The sequence below is a fragment of the Oryctolagus cuniculus genome, chromosome 19, assembly GCF_051225735.1.
Source record: "Oryctolagus cuniculus isolate XC-2025 breed Fujian yellow rabbit chromosome 19, ASM5122573v1, whole genome shotgun sequence".
Lineage (NCBI taxonomy): Eukaryota > Metazoa > Chordata > Mammalia > Lagomorpha > Leporidae > Oryctolagus > Oryctolagus cuniculus.
This window is the reverse complement of record NC_142885.1, coordinates 42,302,730-42,323,991: the sequence shown is the minus strand read 5'-3', so window position 1 is coordinate 42,323,991 and position 21,262 is coordinate 42,302,730. Positions and strand designations below refer to the sequence as shown.

General features: G+C 60.4%; 2 protein-coding genes and 1 long non-coding RNA gene across 11 annotated transcripts in view; 2 read left to right on the top strand and 1 right to left on the bottom strand.

The window, feature by feature from the left end:
* FBXL19 (F-box and leucine rich repeat protein 19) overlaps nt 1-15,396 on the top strand; it is a 22,907-nt gene extending 7,511 nt beyond the window's left edge. For 3 of the 7 annotated variants that reach the window (XM_070064852.2, XM_089321152.1, XM_070064851.2), the window contains 7 exons: nt 80-298; nt 776-937; nt 1,986-2,497; nt 10,784-10,947; nt 11,040-11,201; nt 14,626-14,844; nt 14,949-15,396. In XM_070064852.2, coding sequence (XP_069920953.1) covers nt 80-298; nt 776-937; nt 1,986-2,497; nt 10,784-10,947; nt 11,040-11,201; nt 14,626-14,844; nt 14,949-15,127 — 1,617 coding nt within the window. In that variant the 3' untranslated portion in view covers nt 15,128-15,396. Of the gene's footprint in view, nt 1-79; nt 299-775; nt 940-1,985; nt 2,498-10,783; nt 10,948-11,039; nt 11,202-14,625; nt 14,845-14,948 lie in introns of those variants that run through there. The other 4 variants (XM_089321153.1, XM_089321154.1, XM_089321156.1 and 1 more) reach the window with 4 other exon arrangements.
* On the bottom strand, nt 12,952-16,961 carry LOC138847115 (uncharacterized). 2 transcript variants are annotated; one of them, XR_011384724.2, is made up of 2 exons: nt 16,783-16,961; nt 12,952-14,485 (listed from the first exon to the last, which is right to left on the bottom strand). It is a non-coding gene; the product is annotated as an uncharacterized LOC138847115 (long non-coding RNA). The 2 variants fall into 2 exon arrangements; XR_016225857.1 differs by having other exon boundaries at nt 12,952-14,353; nt 16,783-16,918.
* On the top strand, nt 16,808-21,262 carry ORAI3 (ORAI calcium release-activated calcium modulator 3). Of its 2 annotated transcripts, XM_089321157.1 has the most exons (3): nt 16,808-17,425; nt 19,867-20,110; nt 20,760-21,262. In XM_089321157.1, the coding sequence occupies exons 1-3, from the start codon at nt 16,964-16,966 to the stop codon at nt 20,801-20,803; spliced, it is 750 nt and encodes a 249-aa protein (XP_089177283.1). In that variant the 5' UTR covers nt 16,808-16,963; the 3' UTR covers nt 20,804-21,262. The 2 variants fall into 2 exon arrangements, with proteins under 2 accessions (XP_089177283.1, XP_002721780.4); XM_002721734.6 differs by having other exon boundaries at nt 19,867-21,262.

The following is a 21,262-nucleotide window of genomic DNA, read 5'->3' as shown; positions in this document are numbered from 1 at the left end:
GGGGCTGGGGGCTGGGCCGGCGCTGGGTCAGCGAGCTGAGCCGGGCGGGGCCTCATCCCCAGCTTCCATCTGCCCCCAGGATTCAGGTGAGGGGCCGGGCCGCCGCAGGGCTGACAACGGCGAGGAGGGCGCCAGCCTGGGCAGTGGCTGGAAGCTGACAGAGGAGCCACCGCTTCCACCGCCACCGCCCAGGCGCAAGGGCCCTCTGCCTGCTGGGCCCCCACCTGAGGATGTGCCTGGGCCCCCCAAACGGAAGGAGAGGGAGGCAGGGAATGAGCCCCCCACCCCAAGGAAAAAGGTGAGCCACGGAGCACGCTCGCTAGGTGCAGCGGGGGTTCTGGGTATTGTAGTCCTGGCCGTTTTGAGGCAGGGTGGGCCTGGGAGGTAGTGGGCTCCTCCCAGGGGGTTCTTGGGAGATGTAGTTCAGTTGTTGGACGGCGGGGAGGAGAGGTCCAGGTGAGGGGAAGCTGGCGCTGGCCTGGAGGCGGCGGGAGCCCAGGGTGGTTTGGAGAGGCAGCAGCGAGCATGCTCACACCGACTGCTACCCAGGAGGAGGAAGGAGGGACTGGAAAAGGCCTGAGGGGGAAGAAAGGAGATGAGAGCATGCTCAGTGCGCCCAGGCCCTGGGCGGAAGGTGAGCATGCTCAGAGTTCTCCCTGGGATGGGGGCTTCTGGGACTTGTAGTCTGAAGAGGAAGGCGTGGACTTCAGCTTTGTGGGCCCTGAGGACCTAATGGGGTCTCTCCCTTCCCCCGTTTCTCCCCCTCCCCCGGTAGGTGAAAGGAGGCCGAGAGAGGCACCTGAAGAAGGTGGGTGGAGACGCCTGCCTCCTCCGAGGATCGGACCCAGGCGGCCCTGGCCTTCTGCCCCCCAGGGTTCTGAATCCGAGCCAGGCTTTCTCGTCCTGCCACCCTGGGCTCCCTCCCGAGAACTGGGAGGTGTGCCGGGGACCTCCTCCCTCCCCCTCCCACCTGCCTTGCTCCACTCTCCACCTTGGAGACAGATCTGTCTTTTCCTGCTCACCCTGTCCTGCCCTAGCCCCACTTGGCCAAGAGATGGGTGTTTGGAAGAGTTGGGTGGGAGAGTGGGTCGGGCCCAGGCCACAGGAGGCCCTGGCTTCCCAAGAGCCCTTAGGGCATCACCTGGCCCATTTGCCTCCTCTTTCCAGGCCTTTAAGAAGGGGAGAAAAAAAAAAAAAAAAACACCTTGAGTTTGAATGCCTGCCTGCCAACTGCAGGTTCTTTGTATGGGCTTGGCAGCTTGGCAGCTGTTCTGAACCTCAGTTTTCTCATCTGTAAAATGGACGCACCTTGCGTTCTGCCCCCATCCCGCCCCCACTCTCTCCCTGGGGAACTGTATGAACCTAATGAGGCCGCAAGAGTCAGTGAGATTTGTAGGCAATGAAATGTGCCTCGATTCTAGGGAGGGGAGAGTTGCCCCAGGGCGCGCAGCACAGTCAGAACCGAGTGTGAGTGCTTTGCACGGGCACTAAACCCGCCTGCTCCTGTTCCAGTGCTGCTTCTGCGTGGGCGTGCCGCGTGGTCTCTTGTGAGCTTCGATTCCTAGCCAGAAAGAGGGGCGCTACAGAGCACAGTGAGGAGACAGGGCAAGTCGGCAGGCACAGGGCGCCCCACGCCGGTCCTGATGGCCACTCACAGCTATGTGTCCAGCCACTGTGGCGACACTGGGACTTCCCACGGTCAGACAGGGAGCTGACAGGCAAACCGGGCCTCTCCAACTGCTCTCCGTACCCTCCTGCTGTTTGAAATCCCGAAGCCGTGGAAACCCACAGGGCTTCTGATTGACCTGGTAGCACCTTCGAATAAACCCTGAGACGGGCAGCGGTTTGGCTGGGGTCTTGCGGTGTTCAGGAACAGAGCTAGGGCTGGAACTCAGCACTGTCCCTTGGGCTGGGAGTCCCCTCGGGGGGTAGTGGGTGGGACAGCACGTCCCGGGCCCTGGAACAGCCTCACCCTGTCTCTGCAGAAACCAAAGCCGGCCCTGGCCTCTGCGGAGGGCCCGGCGGTGCCGTCCCCGTCGCCCCAGAGGGAGAAGCTGGAGCGCTTCAAGCGGATGTGTCAGCTGCTGGAGCGCGTGCCCGACACCTCCTCTTCCTCCTCGGACTCCGACTCGGACTCCGACTCCTCGGGCACGTCGCTGAGTGAGGAGGAGGCCCCCGGCGAGGCTCGGAATGGGCGCCGGCCTGCCCGGGGCAGCTCCGGCGAGAAGGAGAACCGCGGGGGGCGGCGGGCTGTGCGCCCCGGCACTGGGGGGCCCCTGCTCAGCTGGCCCCTGGGCCCCGCCCCACCACCCCGGCCCCCACAGCTGGAGCGACATGTGGTACGGCCCCCACCTCGAAGCCCCGAGCCCGACACACTGCCTTTGGCTGCTGGATCCGACCATCCCCTGCCCCGGGCCGCCTGGCTGCGCGTCTTCCAGCACCTCGGGCCCCGAGAGCTGTGCATCTGCATGCGAGTCTGCCGGACTTGGAGCCGCTGGTGAGTGCCCGACAGGCCGTGGCTCCTGGCCAGCCTGCTTCTTCTCACTGGCTGTGTGCCTCGCGGCAGGTCTCTGGGCCTCACTGGGCCCTGCTGGTTTGGGATTTAGGGTATCTCCATAGCATGCAGACATGACAGTGAGATACTTCTGTGTTTACTATAAGCTTTTTTTATTTTAAGATTTATTTTATTTATTTGAAAGAGTTACAGAGTGAGGTAGAGACAGAGAACGGTCTTCCATCTGCTGGTTCACTCCCCAAGTGGCTGCAACGACCTGGGCTAGGTCAGGCTGAAACCAGGAGCCAGGAGATTCTTCGGGGTCTCCCACGCAGGTGCAGGGGCCCAAGGACTTGGGCCATCTTCTACTGCTTTCCCAGGCGCATTAGCAGGGAGCTGGCTTGGAAGAGGAGCAGCCGGGACTTGAACTGGCGCCCATATAGGATGCCAGTGCTGCAGGCCAGGGCTTTAACCCACTGCACCACAGCGCCGGCCCCACGATGAGCTCCGTGAACCCTCACAGCAACCTTGTGTGATCGTTATTAGCCCCTTTTGCATTTGAAGCTGAAGCGCAAGGTCACGGGGAGAGGAAGCAGGAGAACCAGGAATTTGAACCCACACCCTTCTGGCTCCAGAACCTTCCCTCAATTACAGCTGGTGTTTACATGGCGTGCTCACATGTGCCAGCTAGTGTGCCAACTGCTGGAGTCTATTATCTTGCCTGCCTGATCTCTCCTTTTTTTAATTTAAAGATTTGATTTTCTTTATTTGAAAGGCAGAGTTGTAGAGAGAGAGGGAGAGACACAGAAAGAGAGATCTTCCATCCGCTGGTTCCCTCCTCAAACCTCTGGGGCTGGGGCTGGGCCTGGCCCATGCCAGGAGCCTGGAACTCTGTCTGGGTCTCGCACGTGGGTGGCAGGGTCCCAACCGTTTGGGCCAGCTTCTGCTTTTTTCTCCTGCCATCTAGCAGGGATGCTGAATTACAAGTGGAGCGGCAGGACTCAAGCCAGTGCTCAGATGGGATGCCCGTGCTGCAGGTGGCGGCTTAACCCACCGCGGCACAGTGCCAGTCCCTCCCTCTTTTTTTTTTTTTTTTTTTTTTTCAAGATGAATTTCTATTTATTTGAAAGAGAGTTACAGAGGTAGAGGCAGAGAGAGAGAGGTCCTCCATCTGCTGGTCCACTCCCCAGATGGCCACAACAGCCAGAACAGAACTGAGCTGATCCAAAGCCAAGAGCCAGGAGCCTCCTCTGGGTCTCCCAAGTGGGTGCAGGGGCCCAAGGACTTGGGCCATCCTCCATTGCTTTCCCAGGCGCATTAGCAGGGAGCTGGATCGGAAGAGGAGCAGCCGGGTCTTGAACTGGCGTCCATATGGGATGCTGCGCTGCAGGCCAGGATTTAACCCACTGTGCCACAGCACCAGCCCCAGCCCCTCCCTTTTCTAAGGGCAGTCTGACTCTTGGTCCCATTTCCATATGAAAAAGCTCTCTGCTCATACAGCTCATGCCCACCCAGAGGCCACCATGCTCGCCATCCTGCCCCTACACCCAGTGCTGCTTTCCTCTCCAGATCCACCGCTCACACCCTCTGCCCTCTTGTCTTCCTTTCTGACCCCACCCCCCAGCAAAATTCCTCCCCCTCCCTCCCATCAGACCCCTGCACCAGCTGTCCGTTGGTCCGTTTTCACGTTCCGGTCAGTTGCTGGGGTGGGGGCAGCTTGTGTGTCTGTTTTATCTGTGTGTCCCCAGCAGAAGACAAAGGGCCGTGGAGGAGCTGGAGAAATGTTACATGCAGCGATAGAATTCAGGGCCTTTCCCACGGGCGTCCTATGGACCACACTCAGGAGCATTAGCTGATTTGTTCCTCGTAATAGCACCCCAGTTGGGGACGTGAGGGACGCCTGTAGCCACAGTCCAAGAGCATGGCTGAAAACTCCAGTGCTCTTCCTAGGGTGCTAGCCCATGCCTGCTGGGGTCTGCAAAGGCCAGACCAGACCGTAGGCTGTGAGGGCAAGCTACCTGGCACCAGTCTTCTTCCTGTGATGAGCGGTTCTAGCACAGGGCCAGGGACTTCCTCCTCGTCTCAGCTTCTTCAGCCGGGAAGCCAGGGTGCTCGGAGCTGTGACTTCCCAGTCAGCTAATGCGCACAAAGGGCTGGCCCAGAGCCTGGGAAGCAGAAGCTGCTCAATGCCGTAATTGTGATCCGGATTCTGGGAGCTGGGGATGCGGGCGGGCCAGTCCTGAGAACGCAGGTCTGTGCCCTTGAGGCCTGAACTCGCAACATAGATGCAGATGGTTACAAAGTGGGATTAGCTGGGGAATGTTTGCTGTGGCCCCCTTCAAGGCCAGTCCTGTGCTTGGCCCCTGAGATCCAGAACTGAGAAAGACGTGATTTCTGTTGTTGCGAGGCATGGGGCGGGAAGAGGATGAAGCAGAGAGTGGCTGGGCTGTGCAGTGGGCAGCGCCCGGCTGTGTGGCCATGTGTGGACCAGGAATCTCAGGGCTGTGGTCTTCTCACCTGTAGTCTGGGGTCCCTGTTAACCACAGTCACACCGTGAGGATCTCGGGATTGGTTCCAGGTCACTCTGCAGATAGCAGAATGTGTTGTCCCAGCTCTCTAAGGCAAAACAACGTAGTGATTGATGCCACTTCTGCATATCTTCTCTCTCTTTTTTTTAAAGATTTATTTATTTGTTTGAAAGTCAGAGTTATACAGAGAGAGAAGGAGAGGCAGAGAGAGAGAAAGAGGTCTTCTATCTGCTGCTTCACTCCCCGATAGGCTGCAGTGGCCTGAGCTGTGCCGATCCAAAGCCAGGAGCCAGGAGCTTCTCCTGGGTCTCCCACATGGGTGCAGGAGCCCAAGGACTTGGGCCATCTTCTACTGCTTTCCCACGCCACAGCAGAGAGCTGGATTGGAAGTGGAGCAGCTGGGACTCGAACTGGTGCCTATATGGGATGCTGGCACTGCAGCCGGTGGCTTTAACCGCTACACCACAGTGCTGGCCCCTGCATAGCTTCTTAAATCCTCTACATAGCACTCACTGTATTTAACGCGGTGTGAATGTTCTGTAAATGGTTGTTATACTGTATTGTCTAGAGAATAAGTTTTTATTTATTTATTTATTTTTTAAGATTTATTTACTGGGGCCAACACTGTGGCATAGTGGGTAAAGCTGCCACCTGTGGCACCGACATCCCATATGGGCACCAGTCCCAGTTCCAGCTGCTCCACTTCCCATCCAGCTCCCTGCTAATGAGCCCAGGAAAGCAGCAGAGAATGGCTTTGGGGCCCCTGCAGCCACATGGGAGACCTAGAAGAAGGTGCTGGGTCCTCACTTTGGCCCAACACAGCCCTGGCCGTTGCAGCCATTTGGGGAGTGAATCAGTCGATGGAAAAGCTCTCGTTCTCTCTCTCTCTCTCTCTCTCTCTTTTTCCCTCTTCCTCTCCCTCTCCCTCTTTCTGTAACTCTGCCTTTCATCTGAAAAAGTAAATCTTAAAAGAGCCAGGGCTGGGCCAGGCCAAAGCCTGGAACTCTATCTCTGTCTCCCATGTAGGTGGCAGGGACCCAAGCCCTCCATCCTCTGCTGCCTTCGCAGGCCCGTTAGGAAGCTGGAGCAGAAGCAGAGTTCCTAGCACTCAACCTGGCGCTCAAGATGGGTCTCAGCATCACTTGCAGCAGCTTCACTTGGTGTGGGCGCTGAGAGTCAGAAACAAAGGTTCTTTTCATCTGCCCAAAAAGCAGAGTCACACACACACAGTCTTCTGTCCATTGGTTTATTCCCCAAATGCCTGCAACAGCTAGGGCTGGGCCAAGCCCAAGCCAGGAGCCCAGAACTCCATCCAGGTCACCCATATAGATGGCAGGAACCCAATTACTGGCCTATCCCCTGCTGCCTCCCGTTAACAGAAAGCTGGACAGGAAGTGCGGCAGCTGAGACTCAACCATCACTCTGATGTGGGGTGTGGGCATCCACCTGCTGCACCCCGGTGCCTGAGGACTTGTTTAACAGGCAAGCGGGGCTTGGACTTGTGACTGAGTGGCCTTGGGTCAGCAGGGGAGCTCTCCCCCGAGTTTCTGACCCACCAGCGTGGATGGGCACCAGCTCCATTCCCCAAGTTTGGGCATCAGAGGAGGAGCGGGTTCCCGGGGAAAGAGAAGCGCGCCTCTACTGGACACGCGTGATGTGAACGGCCTGTGGGCCAGTCGGGTGGAGCTAGCAGGCTGGCACCGCATCTGCCGTCTCGGGGCCAACAGGAAGCTAGGAGTTTGGGAGGGCAGCAGCTTAGAGAAAGAGGGCAGAAGACAGAGTGGCAGCATTCACGAGTTAGAGAAGGAGCAGCCATGGCAGGGGGTTCGCCGCAGCAGGTTAAGATGCCGCTTGGGATGTAAGAGTGCCTGGGACCAACCCTCACTTCTGCTTCTGGTTCCAGCTCCCTGCTCATGCAGGGAGCCAGCTGATGCCCAAGTACTTGGGTCTCTGCCACCGTCGTGGCCCCTGGCTTCCACATGGCCCGAGCTACTGTGGACTTCAGGGGAGTGAATCAGCGGATAGAAGATCTCTCTCTCTCTCTCTCTCTCTCTCTGTTCCTGTCTCTTTCTGCTTTTCAAATAAAGAGATTCATCTTAAAGAACAAAACAAAATCCTTCTGAAGAGGAAAGACAGATGGAGGAGGGAATGACTGATGGGCAGTGGTGGGTGATGACAGGAGGTCACCCGAGGTCAAGGACCCAGAGGTGGCAGTTGGCGTTTGCTCCCAGGAGGCCTTGGTATCCACGGCTGTGCTCTGTTCCGGTGGAGGAACCAAAGCCGGGTTACATGGAGGTGATGACTCCAAGGCCAGGGAGATGACCCGCTTGTCACTGCTGTGTCACTGGTGACAAGTGAGTGAAAGGACACCGGGATGGAGTATGGAGAGAGGTGGTAGGGGTTGGGGCTGGGGCAAGGTGTGTAAGAGAGAAGGCAGGCTTTTGTGTCTGGCAGCTTTCGGAGGTGTAGTGATCCACCAGGAGCAAGGGGCAGGGCTGCTTAGGGGGTGCTGAGTTGCAAGAACAGGTTAGGGCAGCGAGGAGCCCGGGAGGGGACAAGGGGACAGGGTCAAGGCCTGGAGACGGCTTGGAGCTCTTAGCAGTCACAATTTGCAGGGAGCAGTGAAGGCTAGCCCAGTTCCCAGTCCCGGCTGAGGGCTGGGATTTGGGTCTCGTAAGTGGACGTAGAAGGGTGGCGCGTTGGGCAGGGGTGCCTCGAGGTCAGGAGAAGGTGACGGGGTCAGGCCTGGCTCTTGTCTCAGCAGCATGCCACAGTTGAGAAAGAACCTGTGTCCCTGGTGCCCCGTCCCCCTCACTGTGAACTCCCACAGTCCTAGTGGACATTCGGACACAAGCCAGGCCCTTGGCACCTGCACTCAGCATGTGTCCTTTCGTCGCCACTGCAAACCTTTGACGTAAATGCCAGCCTTCTCCCCGTTTTACGGTTTGGGAGTTGGAGGCCCAGAGAGGGTAGATGACTTGCCTAAAGTCCCCCAAAGCATGGAGGTGGCAGAGCTGAGATTCAGGTCACACTCAGTTCACGCTCCTCGCCTCTGGACTCCATGGCCACAGTGGCTGGGGGCCTGGCCTTGCAGCCCTTCTTGGCCTGGCTCGTGTACCCCGGCTGCCTCTGTAGCCTCACCTCCGCCTCCTGCACTCGTAGAATTCACACTTCCATCCAGACCAGTGTGGCATAAGCCCCTGTTCGGTAGCTGGAGGGGGTCCTTAAACGAGTTTCCTAACCTCTCTGGGCCTTGTTTTCCTAAACCGTCAAAAGGTGACAAGATAGTATTTGCCTCTTAGAGCCATTGTGAGGTCGAGTGCTTAGCACATAGAGCAGTGCCTGCACATAGGAAGCCCTGGAATGGCAGCAGCCATTGCTGTAAGCCTCACAGCATCATGGCGATGCAACAATGGGTCGCCCTTCGCCCCAACTGCTTGATTTTCCCAGAGTTCTCTGTTCTCGCCCCCGCCACGCCCCTTCCTCTGGCTGCCTGGCTGGCTGCCCTGGGCCCAGCACAGGTTCTTCCTGTCTTGACACGCCCCTCCTGTCCCATCTCCCTTCTAGAATCACTTCTGCTTTCCTCAAAGATTCAGTCGGGGCATTGTCTTCCCAGGAGGCTCCTTGGTCCTTCCTGGAGTTGACTCTCAAGTCCCTGAGGCCTCAGCCTCCCTGATTGTGTTGCTGCAGCCCTGTTGTCCCCACCTGCTGTGCGTCCGGTGGAAGCCGGACCCCTGATTGCAGTGGGGCCCTCCCTGACTACTGGCCGCCGCTCTGAGGCTAAACCTCCCCATCCTGGTTTCGCAAAAGGCAACAGGACCGATGAGCTCCAGGCCAGAAAGGGTCTGGGGAGACTTCCTGGAAGAGGAGGCGCCACAGCCAAGCCTTGAAGGATGTCGGGTCTGTTGGCGTTTCTGGCAGAGGCACCCCTGTGCTGAAATGTGTTGGCACCAGGGAGTGTTGCTGTGTGCCGGTGGGCAGCTGGCTTGGCCCGCTCCTGAGGAATCTGGTGCCTGTGGGGGCTCCCAAGGAAGGGGCTTCCCTCCCAGCTGTGGACAGTTTGGCGTGGCAGTGGCGGGGTGGGGGGGCTTCAGGGAATTGGTGGCAGTTGAGCTGGGACTGAGGGTCGTGTCAGACCAGGCTTCGGACGGGGTACAAAGAGAAGGGCAGAAGCTGCATTGAGCGTGGGTTGGGTTTTGTTTTCCTTTTCACTCTTAAGAGCTGGAGAGATTTGCCAGTATCAACCCGTAGAATGGAAGAAATCAGGACAGAGAGAGAGACTAGAATGCCAAAAAAGCGCAGGGTGGGGACAGTGATAGGAGAGGGACAAGAGCCGATCATTAGGAGGCCGGTCTGCAGGTCAGCGCCTCCGCCTGCCTCTACGTCCCCCCGCTTCACCCTTCTGTGTGGAGAGGGACCGGCTCGCGGGGCTGTTGTGCCTGTAGTAGCTTCTCCCGCGCTGCTCATCTCCCTGGGCGGGCTCGGGAGATGGCCGACAGCCGCAGCAGCACCTGGTTTGAAGCTAATACCCCTGTTCTCTGCCTGTTGCATTTATTTTGAAGGCTAACATACTGAAAGCGACAGAAAACTGATTTTAAGTGCAGAAAGGGGGGTGGTGATTTACGGGAAATTCACGTTCTGCAGGGCAGTGGGTCGCAGATAACTGGTGTTGGAGAAGCCGGCCCAGCCAGGGCTGCTGGAAGGAGCCCCTGGGCATGGTTGAGGGGTGGGGGAGGCCCCGCCCACCTCTGTTGCTTCAGGCCCAGCCAGTCCAGTCCGGTTGGGGATTTCCTGATTTGCCTTCCAGAACTCCTGAGCTAGAAGACAGTTCTCCACTGAGCTCAGAGGAACTTCGGCTTCCCGGCCACACACGAGTAGATTCCCTTGGGTGGGGGGAGGTGGGGAAGGCTGTTTCCCTGGGGAAGTAAGCTTGCGAGGCGCCTCTGGGCCAGGCTGGGCTGTTCCCGGCAGGGGCCCAGAAGCCTCATTTTTTGTCTTAGTGGCTTCAAGACCCGGGGCCTCGTGGACCGGATGAGAAACCGTGGCTGAGGTGTGCTGGGCAGCGCTCAGTGCGGACTTTGAGGAGTTCACCTTGGCCGCCGCGGCAGCCACCCTGGGGAGGCAGAGGTGCCAGCCGCTGCCCTCCTGGCACTTAGATTTGAATCAGGAGAACAGCTTTGTGGAACGAAGGGAGAAAACAGGACTCCCAGTCCAGCCGGGCGCCACTGAGGGGCGGACGCAGCACGTGTGGCTCTGCGCCGAGAGCAGGATGGATGGGTGCCCAGGAGCCACCACGGCAGCCAGGGGGATGTGGGAACCCAGAGGTGGGGGTGGGGGCTGCTGCCACAAATAGTGTGGCTGTGTGTGTGTGTACACTGTGTGTGTGTGCATGCGCTGTGTGTGTGTGTTTGGCAACTGCTTTATAAGCTGCAGGGCTCGCAATCTGTAATTACCTCATTTGATCTTCCAGCAGCCCTGTGGGGCAAGCAGAGTCTGCAGTCATTATCTTCATTTTATAAAGGAGGCTTCCGAGGCTGGGGGAGAGGAATGGACTTGCCCAGGGTCTCACATCCAGTTAGTGGAGTTAAGGCCCAGACCCCCTGCTGTTTGCCTCAGGCCAGGAGCTTCTTGCAGCCCTACTGTCTTCCTTGTGGGCCAGGAGAGAGCTGGGGTGAACCTTTGGAGCCTGGCAATTGTGGGGCTCCAGGGCTTCCTTGAGAGCTGCGGACCGAGGTCTCTGTCTCCCCCTTGTGGCTGTCAGGTGCTACGACAAGCGTCTGTGGCCTCGAATGGACCTGAGCCGGCGGAAGTCGCTGACCCCGCCCATGCTCAGTGGGGTGGTTCGCCGCCAGCCCCGTGCCCTGGACCTCAGCTGGACAGGTGTCTCCAAGAAGCAGCTCATGTGGCTTCTGAACCGACTGCAAGGTAGGACGGGTGGGCTGGCAGGGTGGGGAAAGGGCCAGGCGTGGTGGGATCCCAGCCCCAGCTTCCTGACACGCCCCTCACCGCTCCCCCAGGCCTGCAGGAGCTGGTGCTCTCCGGCTGCTCCTGGCTCTCCGTCTCCGCCCTGGGCTCAGCCCCACTGCCGGCCCTGCGGCTCCTGGACCTCCGCTGGATCGAGGATGTTAAAGACTCCCAGCTCCGCGAGCTGCTGTTGCCTCCTCCAGACACCAAACCAGGTGCGGCCTCTGTGTGCTCATCTGGAAAATGGGTCAGGCAGGTGTGCCTGCTGGGAGGCGGGGGCGGTGGGAGGCCTCTGAGGTCCCTTGGATAGCTGCTATTGAATGTTAAAATATTTGAAGAAAGGCACAGCACCCGGATCTGAACGGGAAGGCCCTTCGTGGCCGCTGCTCGCTCACGTGCTCACCTGCGTGCACCCTGGGCAGCGTCTTGAGCGGGATGGGGAGAGTTAGGCGTGGCTGGAGAGGGGGATGCTGGGAGCAGAGCCCTGGTCACTCGGGGGTCGTATGGAGGCGGGGATACTGAGGCCGGGGGGCCCCTCGTTCTGGCCCCCACCAGCCTCTCACACTGGAGCCAGAGGAACCATCCTTAAAGGTTTACCTGTCCCTGCCACCCTGGGGTCCTAAACGATCCCAGCTCCCTGTGTGGCTCAGGTAAACACCATTATTTTGCCACAGTCACTGCTGCCTGCATAGCCCGGCCGCCTCTGTGTTTCAGCTACTTCTGTCTCCAGCCCCAGGGCCTTTGCCCACTCCTCTCCACCTCTTGTGCCCTGTTCGCTTCATCTCATTCACACCTAATTGTCTTTGTGGCCTCAGCATAAACACCAGTTCCTCCTAGAAGCCCCTCCCCCATCCTCCATGGAGGGAGGAGTCCCTCAGTCTGTGTGTCACTGGACAGTGAGAAGTGATTTAAGATCTGAGGGCCAAAGCCAAGAGCCAGGAACTCAGTCGAGGTCTCCTTTAGGGGCCACAGGGAGCCAAGCACTGGAGCCACCACTGCTGCCCCGCATTGAGTACATTAGCAGGAAGCTGGAGTCAGGTGCTAGAGCTGGGCACTGAACCCAGGCTGGCTAACGGGACAGGGACGTCCCTCACTGGGCCACCTGCATGTGCCCGCACCAGCTCGTTAAGTCTGCTCCCCGCAGAGGTAGAGGCAGAGAGAGGTCTTCCATCCACTGGTTCACTCCCCAAATGGCCGCAGTGGCTGGAGCTGAGCCAATCCGAAACCAGGAGCTTCCTCCAGGTCTCCTGCTTGGATGGCAGGGGCCCAAGCACTTGGGCCATCCTCCGCTGCTTTCCCAGGCGTGCTAGCAGGGAGCTGGATCAGAAGTGGAGCAGCTGGGACCAGAACCTGCACCCAAATGGGATGCCGGTGCTGCAGGCCCGGGCTTTAACCTGCTGCGCCACAGTGCCAGCCCCATCTTCCTCATCTGGATCGCAGCTTGCGCGGACCAGCATCGCAGGCCCTTGTGCCCCTGCCGCCTGTCAGCATCCCACAGCCCACTTCCTCTCTGGGTGTCCTGGCTTCGTGCAGCATCCCTGGAGCAAAACTTAGGGTTCTTCTCCCTCCCTGCTTTTGCTCTCTGCCTGGTGTGTTCGCCTGCCTTTACTACACATCAGAAGCCCTGGAGGCCCAGCCTAAGTGTCACCACCTCCGTGCCATGCCTGCTGGCGCCTCCCCTGCCCAAGCCACAGGTGACTTCTCTCTCCCATTCTGGCTTCTACTGTGGCCCAAGGTTGGGGGTGCCTCCCCCTCAGGAGGGCTTGCAAAGACCAGTGCCCACCAGGTGGCCTGGCAGGGGACAGGGGACACAAGGGAATGGCACTCAGGCAGCACAGGGATGCCAGCTGTGACAGCTCCCCAAGGCGGTTCTGACAGCGTGGTCTCCAAGCAGAGTAAACCCCGGGGCCCCAGCCTCCACCTGCTGAAACTCCAGAGGTGGGGCCTGCATGTGCAGGGGGCCTGCATTTCCGAGGCATAGAGCACGCACTCTCACAGCTACTGGTTCACTCTCCAGATGCCTGCAGTGGCTGGGCTAGGCCGAGCCTGGAGCCAGGCACTGGGAACTCAACAAGGCCTCCTCCGTGGGTGGCAAGGACCCAGTGACTGAGTCTCTGCTGCCTCCTACGATACTAGCAGGAGGCCAGAGTCAGGAGCTGGAATGGGCAGGCACTCGGATACAGGATGTGGGTGTCTTTTTTACGTTTTTCTCTTTATTTGAAAGGAGAGAGACGGATTTTTTTTACCCAAATGTCTACAATAGCCAGGGCAGGGCTAGGCTGAAGCCAGCAGCCTGGAACTCCATATGGGTCTCGCATGTGGGTGGCAGGGGACCCAGCTACTTGAGCCATCGCCTGCTACCTCACAGAGTATGCGTTAGCAGGAGGCTGGAATCGGGACTCAAAGCCCATGCCCTGTGGTATGGAATGCAATCCTAAGCAGTGACACTGCTGCATCAAAGCCGGCCCCAACAAGCAGAAGTCTAACAGGCAGCTTACCCGTTAGGTCACGTGCCCACCCCCCACAATGCATTGCGACCAGCCTTCCAGAGGCCTCTGAGCTGCGCTAGTTTGAGGGCCAGTAGCGCGAGCATGTATGTGCTTGGTGTGCAGAGAGGAGGGGCCTGAGCTCTTCAACGCTGGAGATGGATGGGCGGGGGCTCAGCTCAGGGACCTTGCCAGGCACTGTAGGGCTGGGAGATCACAGCAGCCCCACCCCCACCCCCGTGACAGACGGAGAGACCTTCCATCCACTGGTTCACTCTCCAAATGGCTACAACAGCCAGGGCTGGGCCAGGCCAAAGCCAGGAGCCAGGAACTCCATCAGGGGGTCTCCCGTGTGGGTGGCAGGGGCCCAAGTGCCTGGGCCATCATCAGCTGCTTCCCCGGGCGCATCAGCAAGGAGCTGGATCGGAAACTGAGCAGCCACCAACACAAACCAGCACCCTGGTGTGGGATGCGGGCAGTCTCCCAGGCAGGCAGGCAGGGCTATCTGTGGAGTATGGCTCCTGTTTGGGAGACAGGGAGAGGAGCTAGGCTGTGCGCCAGAGGAGAGAGTGAGTGCCCCGCGTCCTGGCTGCCAGGAAGAGGAGGATTCTGGGTGAATTCAGGGCTGGAACAGGACTTGGGAGGAGTGGTGTCGGCCCAGTGTGGAGACCGGAGGAAAAGGGGGCTCCAGCAGGGGCTTCACCAGCCTCAGAGGAGAGGGCAGGGGCAGAGGCGCCTGCGTAGCCGTCGGGCTGTCGCGTGGTGGGCGAGTGGACGGGTGTACATCGAGCACCCTCCGTGCCTCCGTTGCTGGGGATAGAGCAGTGCACACGCAGGCGGCAGCTCCTGCCCCTGTGGATTTGGCGTTCCCCGTAGTGTGTCTGATGGTGAGAAGAGCAAAATCATGCAAAGTTTCCATGGGCAGGTGTTGAATGTCACAGCTTGGAAGAGTAATCATGGAAGGCCGACCTGAGGAGGTGATGTGAGCAGTGGACGACTGAAGTCAGCTCACGCTGGGTGTGGGGAGAACAAGCCAGTCAAGGCTCCCTTCCAGGGGCAGCAGGGGAGGGTGAGGAGTGTAGGGGGAGACCAGGAGGGTCCAGGTGCAGGTGCAGGGTGACCAAGAGTGCTGACCGCCCCTCTGCCCACCCAGGGCAAACAGAGAGCCGTGGGCGGCTGCAGGGGGTGGCAGAACTGCGGCTGGCGGGCCTGGAGCTGACGGATGCCTCGCTGCGGCTCCTGCTGCGCCACGCACCCCAGCTGAGCGCCCTGGACCTGAGCCACTGCGCCCACGTCGGGGACCCCAGTGTCCACCTCCTCACGGCCCCCACCTCCCCACTCCGCGAGACCCTGGTGCACCTCAATCTTGCTGGTAAGCCTGGGGTCCCTTCCCTCCTGCTGGCCTGTTAGTCCCTGCGGCCGGTTGCCACCCCTCTCTCACCTACCGGGTTTCGGCCACCACTGCCCCTACCCCAGGCTGCCACCGCCTCACGGACCACTGCCTCCCGCTGTTCCGCCGCTGCCCGCGCCTCCGCCGCCTGGACCTGCGCTCCTGCCGCCAGCTCTCGCCTGAAGCTTGTGCCCGGCTGGCAGCTGCCGGGCCCCCCGGCCCCTTCCGCTGCCCAGAGGAGAAGCTGCTTCTCAAGGACAGCTAGTGGGGCGCCCCCCACCCTCCCCCAGGACTCATCAGGAGCCTGCCGTCGGCCTTCATTTCACCCCTGCCGGAGGCCAGGTCTCCCACCTCACGGTGGGATTCCTGCCCAGGGACTCGAGCCAGCCCCCCCTCCCCCTGCACTGATCTCTCTGGGGGTCGCTCCTCCCCATCTCCTCCCCTTCCACCTGCTTCATTGTCCATCCCCTGGGGGGAGTGGGTCAGAGGTACTGGGGGGTGCTGAGCCAAAGGGATGGTGGGAGGGGGGTGAAGGTGCAAGTCTGAGGGGGGGAGAAGGGGGAACGGGCATCACACACCAGATACTGGGAGCCAGGGGGCTGGGGGAGGTGGCGGAGGGGCGGGGGGAGGGGCAGCAAGCAGGCCACCAAGGGTTCAGGGAACAGAGACCCGGTACTTGGAGTGGGGGGCGGGGTGGGGGGGTTCCAAAGAGGGAAGCAGAGGAGCAATTGGTAATCCCGGCGTCAGAGGTGGGGGGCTCGGGAGCCAGGGAGAGCCAGGGCTGAGTGGGAGGTGAGGCGCAGAGCAGGAGTGGGGGCCGCAGAACCCCTGCGTTTGTGTGTGTGTGTGTATCGGGGGGTCGCCCTCTCCTTCCCCCCGCCCAGATTTCAGTTCCTAACCCCCCCCCCGCCCTGACTCCTTGAACGTCACTGAAAACGGCAGCTAGTGCGAGGAGTGGGGGCCGCGGGCCCACCCCGCTGTGCAGCCCGTGGCCCAGGGGAGTGGTGGGGGTGCCCCAGCCCCCTGCCTGCCTCTCCGCACAATACTTGAACATTCATCTGTACTGAAGTGTTACTTGAACTGGGGGAGCCGGAGTGTGATGGGACGGGACCAGCTTGGACTGAGACTGGACTGGTGGGCACCCAGTTCGGACTGCAGCACCCAGCTCTCCCTTTACTGTGTTGGGCAGCTCCACCTCTCCTGACCCGAGTGAGTTGGGGTAGTGGGGGTGCCCGCCCAATGATGGGGAAGATGGGACTCCTCCAGCTTGGCTCTCCCACTCTTTCATCGTCATGGAAACTTGTATCCCATTTGCCCAGGGAACTGCCACTCCTGGTTGCCATGGAAATAGCAGCCAATGGACACCTCCCGATGCCATTGCTAAGGCTGGAAATGGCCCCTCTTAGTTGCCATGGGAACTTAGTCACAGACTCTTGGCCCTCCTCCCCCCGCCCTTCCTCCAGCACGGGGGTGGGGCTTCGGGGCCAGAGGGAGGAGTCGGGGCCTGGTCCCGCCCCTCAACCCGGGCCTCCGGGGGAGCCGGGTCGTACCATGTAGGGGAGGGGGGATCTATCCACATACCTCAGGTAACAGGGAGGTGCGCGGGTGGGGGGAGGGAGTGGGCGGACCGAAGGCCGGAGGGGAGGGGGTCCTGGGGATCGCGAGAGGCTTGAGGATGGGGCCGCTTGGGGGAGGGGGAGGAGGCAGCCCGGCGAGGGGTAAGTGGGGGACCCAGCCGGGCTGGGCCCCTGGGCCCCAGGTCTGTACAATACGGTTTGCTATAAAACTCGAAATCTTCCAGCCGGGGCCGGGGAGTTCGTGTGTGTGTGTGTCTGTGGCGTCGTGGGCGTGGAGACCGGGCCAGGGGTGTGGGGTGGGGGGTCCCAGCCGTCGGGGCTCTGGGAGGAGGCGGGGGCTCACCTTTCCAGGGTTCCCTGAGGGGCGGTTTGGGGATGTGGACCCTCGGGGCGTCCGGCTGTGCCTTGAGTGGTCTGGGATCTGAGCGTCTGGATAACGTTCTTAGTGGACAGGGGTCGCGGGGTCCCTCGGGCGCTTCCTGCGAGTCGACTTCGGGGGCTCGGTACCCCGGCTCCACCCCATCATGTGGCCGCGCCGGCTCCGCCTCCGCCCCAGTTCCTGTTTCGGCCTCGGCTGTCCCGCTTCGGCCCCTGGGGCTACCCGGAGACGCCTGCAGTTCCCGGGCGCCGGCTGCCCGCGTTCCCACTCTCGCCGGGCCGGGGGATGGGGCGTCCCGCCGGCTTCGGCCGCTCCCTCTGGGGCCCCGAAGGCACCCCGGCCCCGCCGTGACCGCCGCCTGCCTGGTGCCGCCCCCAGGATGAAGGGCGGCGAGGGGGACGCGGGCGAACAGGCCCCGCTGAACCCGCAGGTCGAGAGCCCCGCGGGCACCGCCACGTACCGAGAGTTCGTGCACCGCGGCTACCTGGACCTCATGGGGGCCAGTCAGCACTCGCTGCGGGCGCTCAGCTGGCGCCGCCTCTACCTCAGCCGGGCCAAGCTCAAAGCCTCCAGCCGCACGTCTGCCCTGCTGTCCGGCTTCGCCATGGTGAGGGGCGGCACGAGGGCGACCAGGGAGGGGGCTCGAGCGTGAGCGACAGGGAGAGATGGGCTTTTAAGGGGACCCAAGGGACCGAGGGGAGACCCTGTGTGTGGTAAGCCAGGAACGGAAACGGGAAAGGTAGCAGATGGTGATGGAGCAAAGTGGCGTCCAAAGGCCGAGGGGCTGGCTGGGCCCATCCCCATCCCCATGCCGTGCGAGGTGGCTGTTGCCCGCTAGGCGGCAAGGGTGCTGGTGGCGCCCAGGAGAGGAGAGGAAGCCGATCTGGAAGAGGATACGTGATTCTCGAGCTGATAAACTGCAGGTGTGGGACGAGAGCGGCTAACGGTCCTGGGAGTGGCGAACAGGAAGTGGGAGTGAGGGAGGCCCCGGGGTGAAGCGCTGGGCGCACACACTAGGGCTCCGTGCATGTGGCTGGCCAGCTGTGCGACCCAGGGCTGTCCCCACCCCCTCCCCTGACCACGGGGAGTTGTGAGATTTAGGAAGGGTGCGCCCGCTGGAGCCTGCCCAGCGGGCGTGTCAGAGCAAGACACGCACCAGAGGTGGCTCAGCCTCGCTGGCTGATTGGACAGGTGTGGAAACGGACCCAGCGTGGGGCCATGGCCCTGCCAAGGACACCCACACAGGAGGAGCTGGAACCCAGGGTCACTCTTTAGTCTGGGGTCTCCCCGTGGCCATCATCACTAGGAGGAGGAGCAGGGTTTTCTTTGGCAGTGGGCGCCTGGGAGGTGGCTGAGTGGGGTCACAGCACCACGTGATGGCTAGCCTCTGCCTCTCTGCGTTACCTACGGCCTCTGTTTGAAGACAGGGAAAGGCTCCAACCCTAGGGGCCTGCCCCGGCCAATGATTCTCCCTGTGGGGTTCTAAATGCCAGAGAGCAGCCCACCCTTCAGGGGGTGGGGATGTCATCTGGGGGCAGGGAGTTGGCGCCCCTTCTTTGGCATGGACTGAAGAGGGAAGGCAATAGCCACCCATGGGACTTGCAGGGGCGGCTCAGCGCTGTGGTCTAGCCGTTCCCAGGGGGACAATCCAGCCTGCTGTGGGTCTTGCGGTTGCCAGGGTGACAGCTTAAGGGCCCAGGCCTTCCCTGCAGGATCCAGAGGCAGTGTGTAGGTTCTGGGGACAGGACCGGCCCCAATCCTGGCAGGGGGAGAGCAAGGCTGGGCCTGGCTCAGGGAGAAACCAGGACTAAGCCTGGCCCAGATTGCTGCCGGTGGAAAACACCTGCCGTGGCCCAGTTTCCCAAAATACTCATCCTTGTCTTCCTCCCGCCATCCATCTAGCTCTGCACCTTCCTTGTTCCCGCCGAGCCCCAGAGCAATCTAAAAGATCCCGTGAGAATCTGCGATGGGGGAAGACCCAGGTTCTGAGCCCAGGTGGCCCGGGAATGAAATAACTTTTAGAATAACACATCAGGGCGTCTGGCGCTCAGGGATTTTTACATGCATCATCCTTGCCTCTCTTATGAAGCAGGTGCCAGTACTATGGCCATTTTACAGATGAGAAAACTGAGATGGAAGATGTTACAACACCTGCCTGAGGTCCCTCAGAAAGTGAAATGGCAGATTTACACTTGCCCTATCAACTGAAATGTGTGCAAAAGCCAGCCGGCTCCTATGGACGCCAAGTTGGCCGGGTGGGGACTGGAAACATGGAGAGACCCTGTGACCCCTGCAGAGGGAGCAGCTATGATTCAGCTCTGACAGCTGCCGGGCAGGAATGTGCGCCTCGTGTGACCCGATCTGCCCAGTTTTCAGGAAGATCTGAAAATAGGGATATTTAGATGAAATCTCTTAGAGTTTTCAAAGTTGGAATTTATTCATTTTTTGGAAAAACACACACTGTGTGGGCCAAGCAAAACACGTCTCGAGAGCTGGCTCTGGGTCCCCGCGCGCCAGTTTGCATACTGGGCCTCAGATTTGACCATGAACTGTTAACAGTTAACAGCCGACACCCAGTGAGTGCTCACTCGGGGGCCTGGCGCTTTCCTTAACACTTGTATGTTCTTTAATTCTCATCACAACGCTGATACAGGCAGGCAGGTGCTGTTACCAGAGAAGAGGCGAAAGCGCAGACAGAACTCGGCTTCAGCTTATGCAGCTTATGGAGCTGAAAATGAACCTCCCAGGGAGGCCAGACACCGTGTCCTTTCACCTCTGTACTATAACCAGGTAGACCAGCCATCCAGCTCTCGTGAGCGCAGCGTAGGGAACACCAAGGGCCCAGGACAGGGGAGAATGAGCCTCACTATGTCTTCCAGATCCATTCACGCCACAACAATGACGAAAGACCCGATTGCCTTTTTCCTGCCAGGATTTGTTCTAGGGATTTAGCAGTGATGTCCCGACTGATGTCCTCTCCAACCCCCCTCCCCCAATGCTGCCTCTGTCCAGGAGGGTGCAGGCACTTATCCGCTCTTACGCCCACAGGTGGCCATGGTAGAAGTACAGTTGGAGAGCAACCATGAATACCCGCCAGGCCTGCTGGTGGCCTTCAGTGCCTGCACCACCGTACTAGTGGCCGTGCACCTGTTCGCGCTCATGGTCTCCACGTGTTTGCTGCCGCACATCGAAGCTGTGAGCAACATCCACAACCTCAACTCCGTGCACCAGTCGCCACACCAGCGACTCCACCGCTACGTGGAGCTGGCCTGGGGCTTCTCCACTGCCTTGGGTACTTTTCTCTTCCTCGCCGAAGTGGTCCTGGTGGGCTGGGTCAAGTTTGTGCCCATCGGGGCCCCCTTGAACACACCCGCCCCTGTGGTACCCGCGACCCAGGTGCCTGGGAATCTGCCGCCAGCGGCCACCTCTCTGAGTCCACCTTCCAACCTCCCCGCATCCTCTGCGTCCGCAGCCCCGCCCCGGCAAGCGTGCGCTGATGGTGGTGGGAGCCACGGGCCAGGCTGGCAAGCAGCCATGGCCTCCACAGCCATCATGGTACCGGTGGGGCTGGTGTTCGTGGCCTTCGCCCTGCATTTCTACCGCTCCTTGGTGGCTCACAAGACGGACCGCCACAAGCAGGAGTTGGAGGAGCTGAGCCGCCTGCAGGGGGAGCTGCAGGCTGTGTGAAGCCGGCGTTCAGCGCTACTGCAAACACTGCCTCCCTCAGGGATCTGCCAGAGAGGGCTCACCCCCCCCCCCCCCCAGGGCTCCAGACCTCACTCCCTGCCCCTGTGGCCACTCTCAGGTAGAGACCAGACTCCCCCGACATTCCCAAGGATGGCCCCTGTCACGTCTGTCCCAAGGGAGGAAGTGGGCGGGCCCAGGCAGGGGGACCTAGCGGGACCCTTGGTGCTGACACTGTGCCCCTTGCTCCTCTGCAGGATGTGGCAGTCGGCAGGTCACACGTTCACGCAGTCGCCCCTGAAAGCAGAGAGCCCCCGCTTTGTATGCGTTGTAAGTTGGCCGTTTAAGGGGAAGCTTCTCCCCCAACCCCCGGATTTCGGTGGGTTCCATACTCTGGGCTTTGCTGGCTGTGGAGGGACTTGGGTGTTTCTATCCCAGGTGGGTAGATCCAGCCTCCCTAGTTTTGGAGGTTCAAGCCCACCCCCACTCCCCCAACTGTAGGTGACCTGTGGCTACACACGGACCCGGCGGTACCTGTTCCACTGCCCTAGCCCTCCCCCCCCTTAGGGATTCTGTATCTGGTTCTCACTCTGCTGGCCGGCGCTGGGGGCCTCTGGAGCCAGAGGGCCTGCGTGCCTGCTCTGAACGCTTAGCAGGGGTCCTAAGAGAGACGGTTCTGTCCTTAGCCCTCAAAATCCAGAGCTCTTTGGACACGGAATTTTTGATGCACCTTGTTTTGTATAATAAACTGTTTCACAGA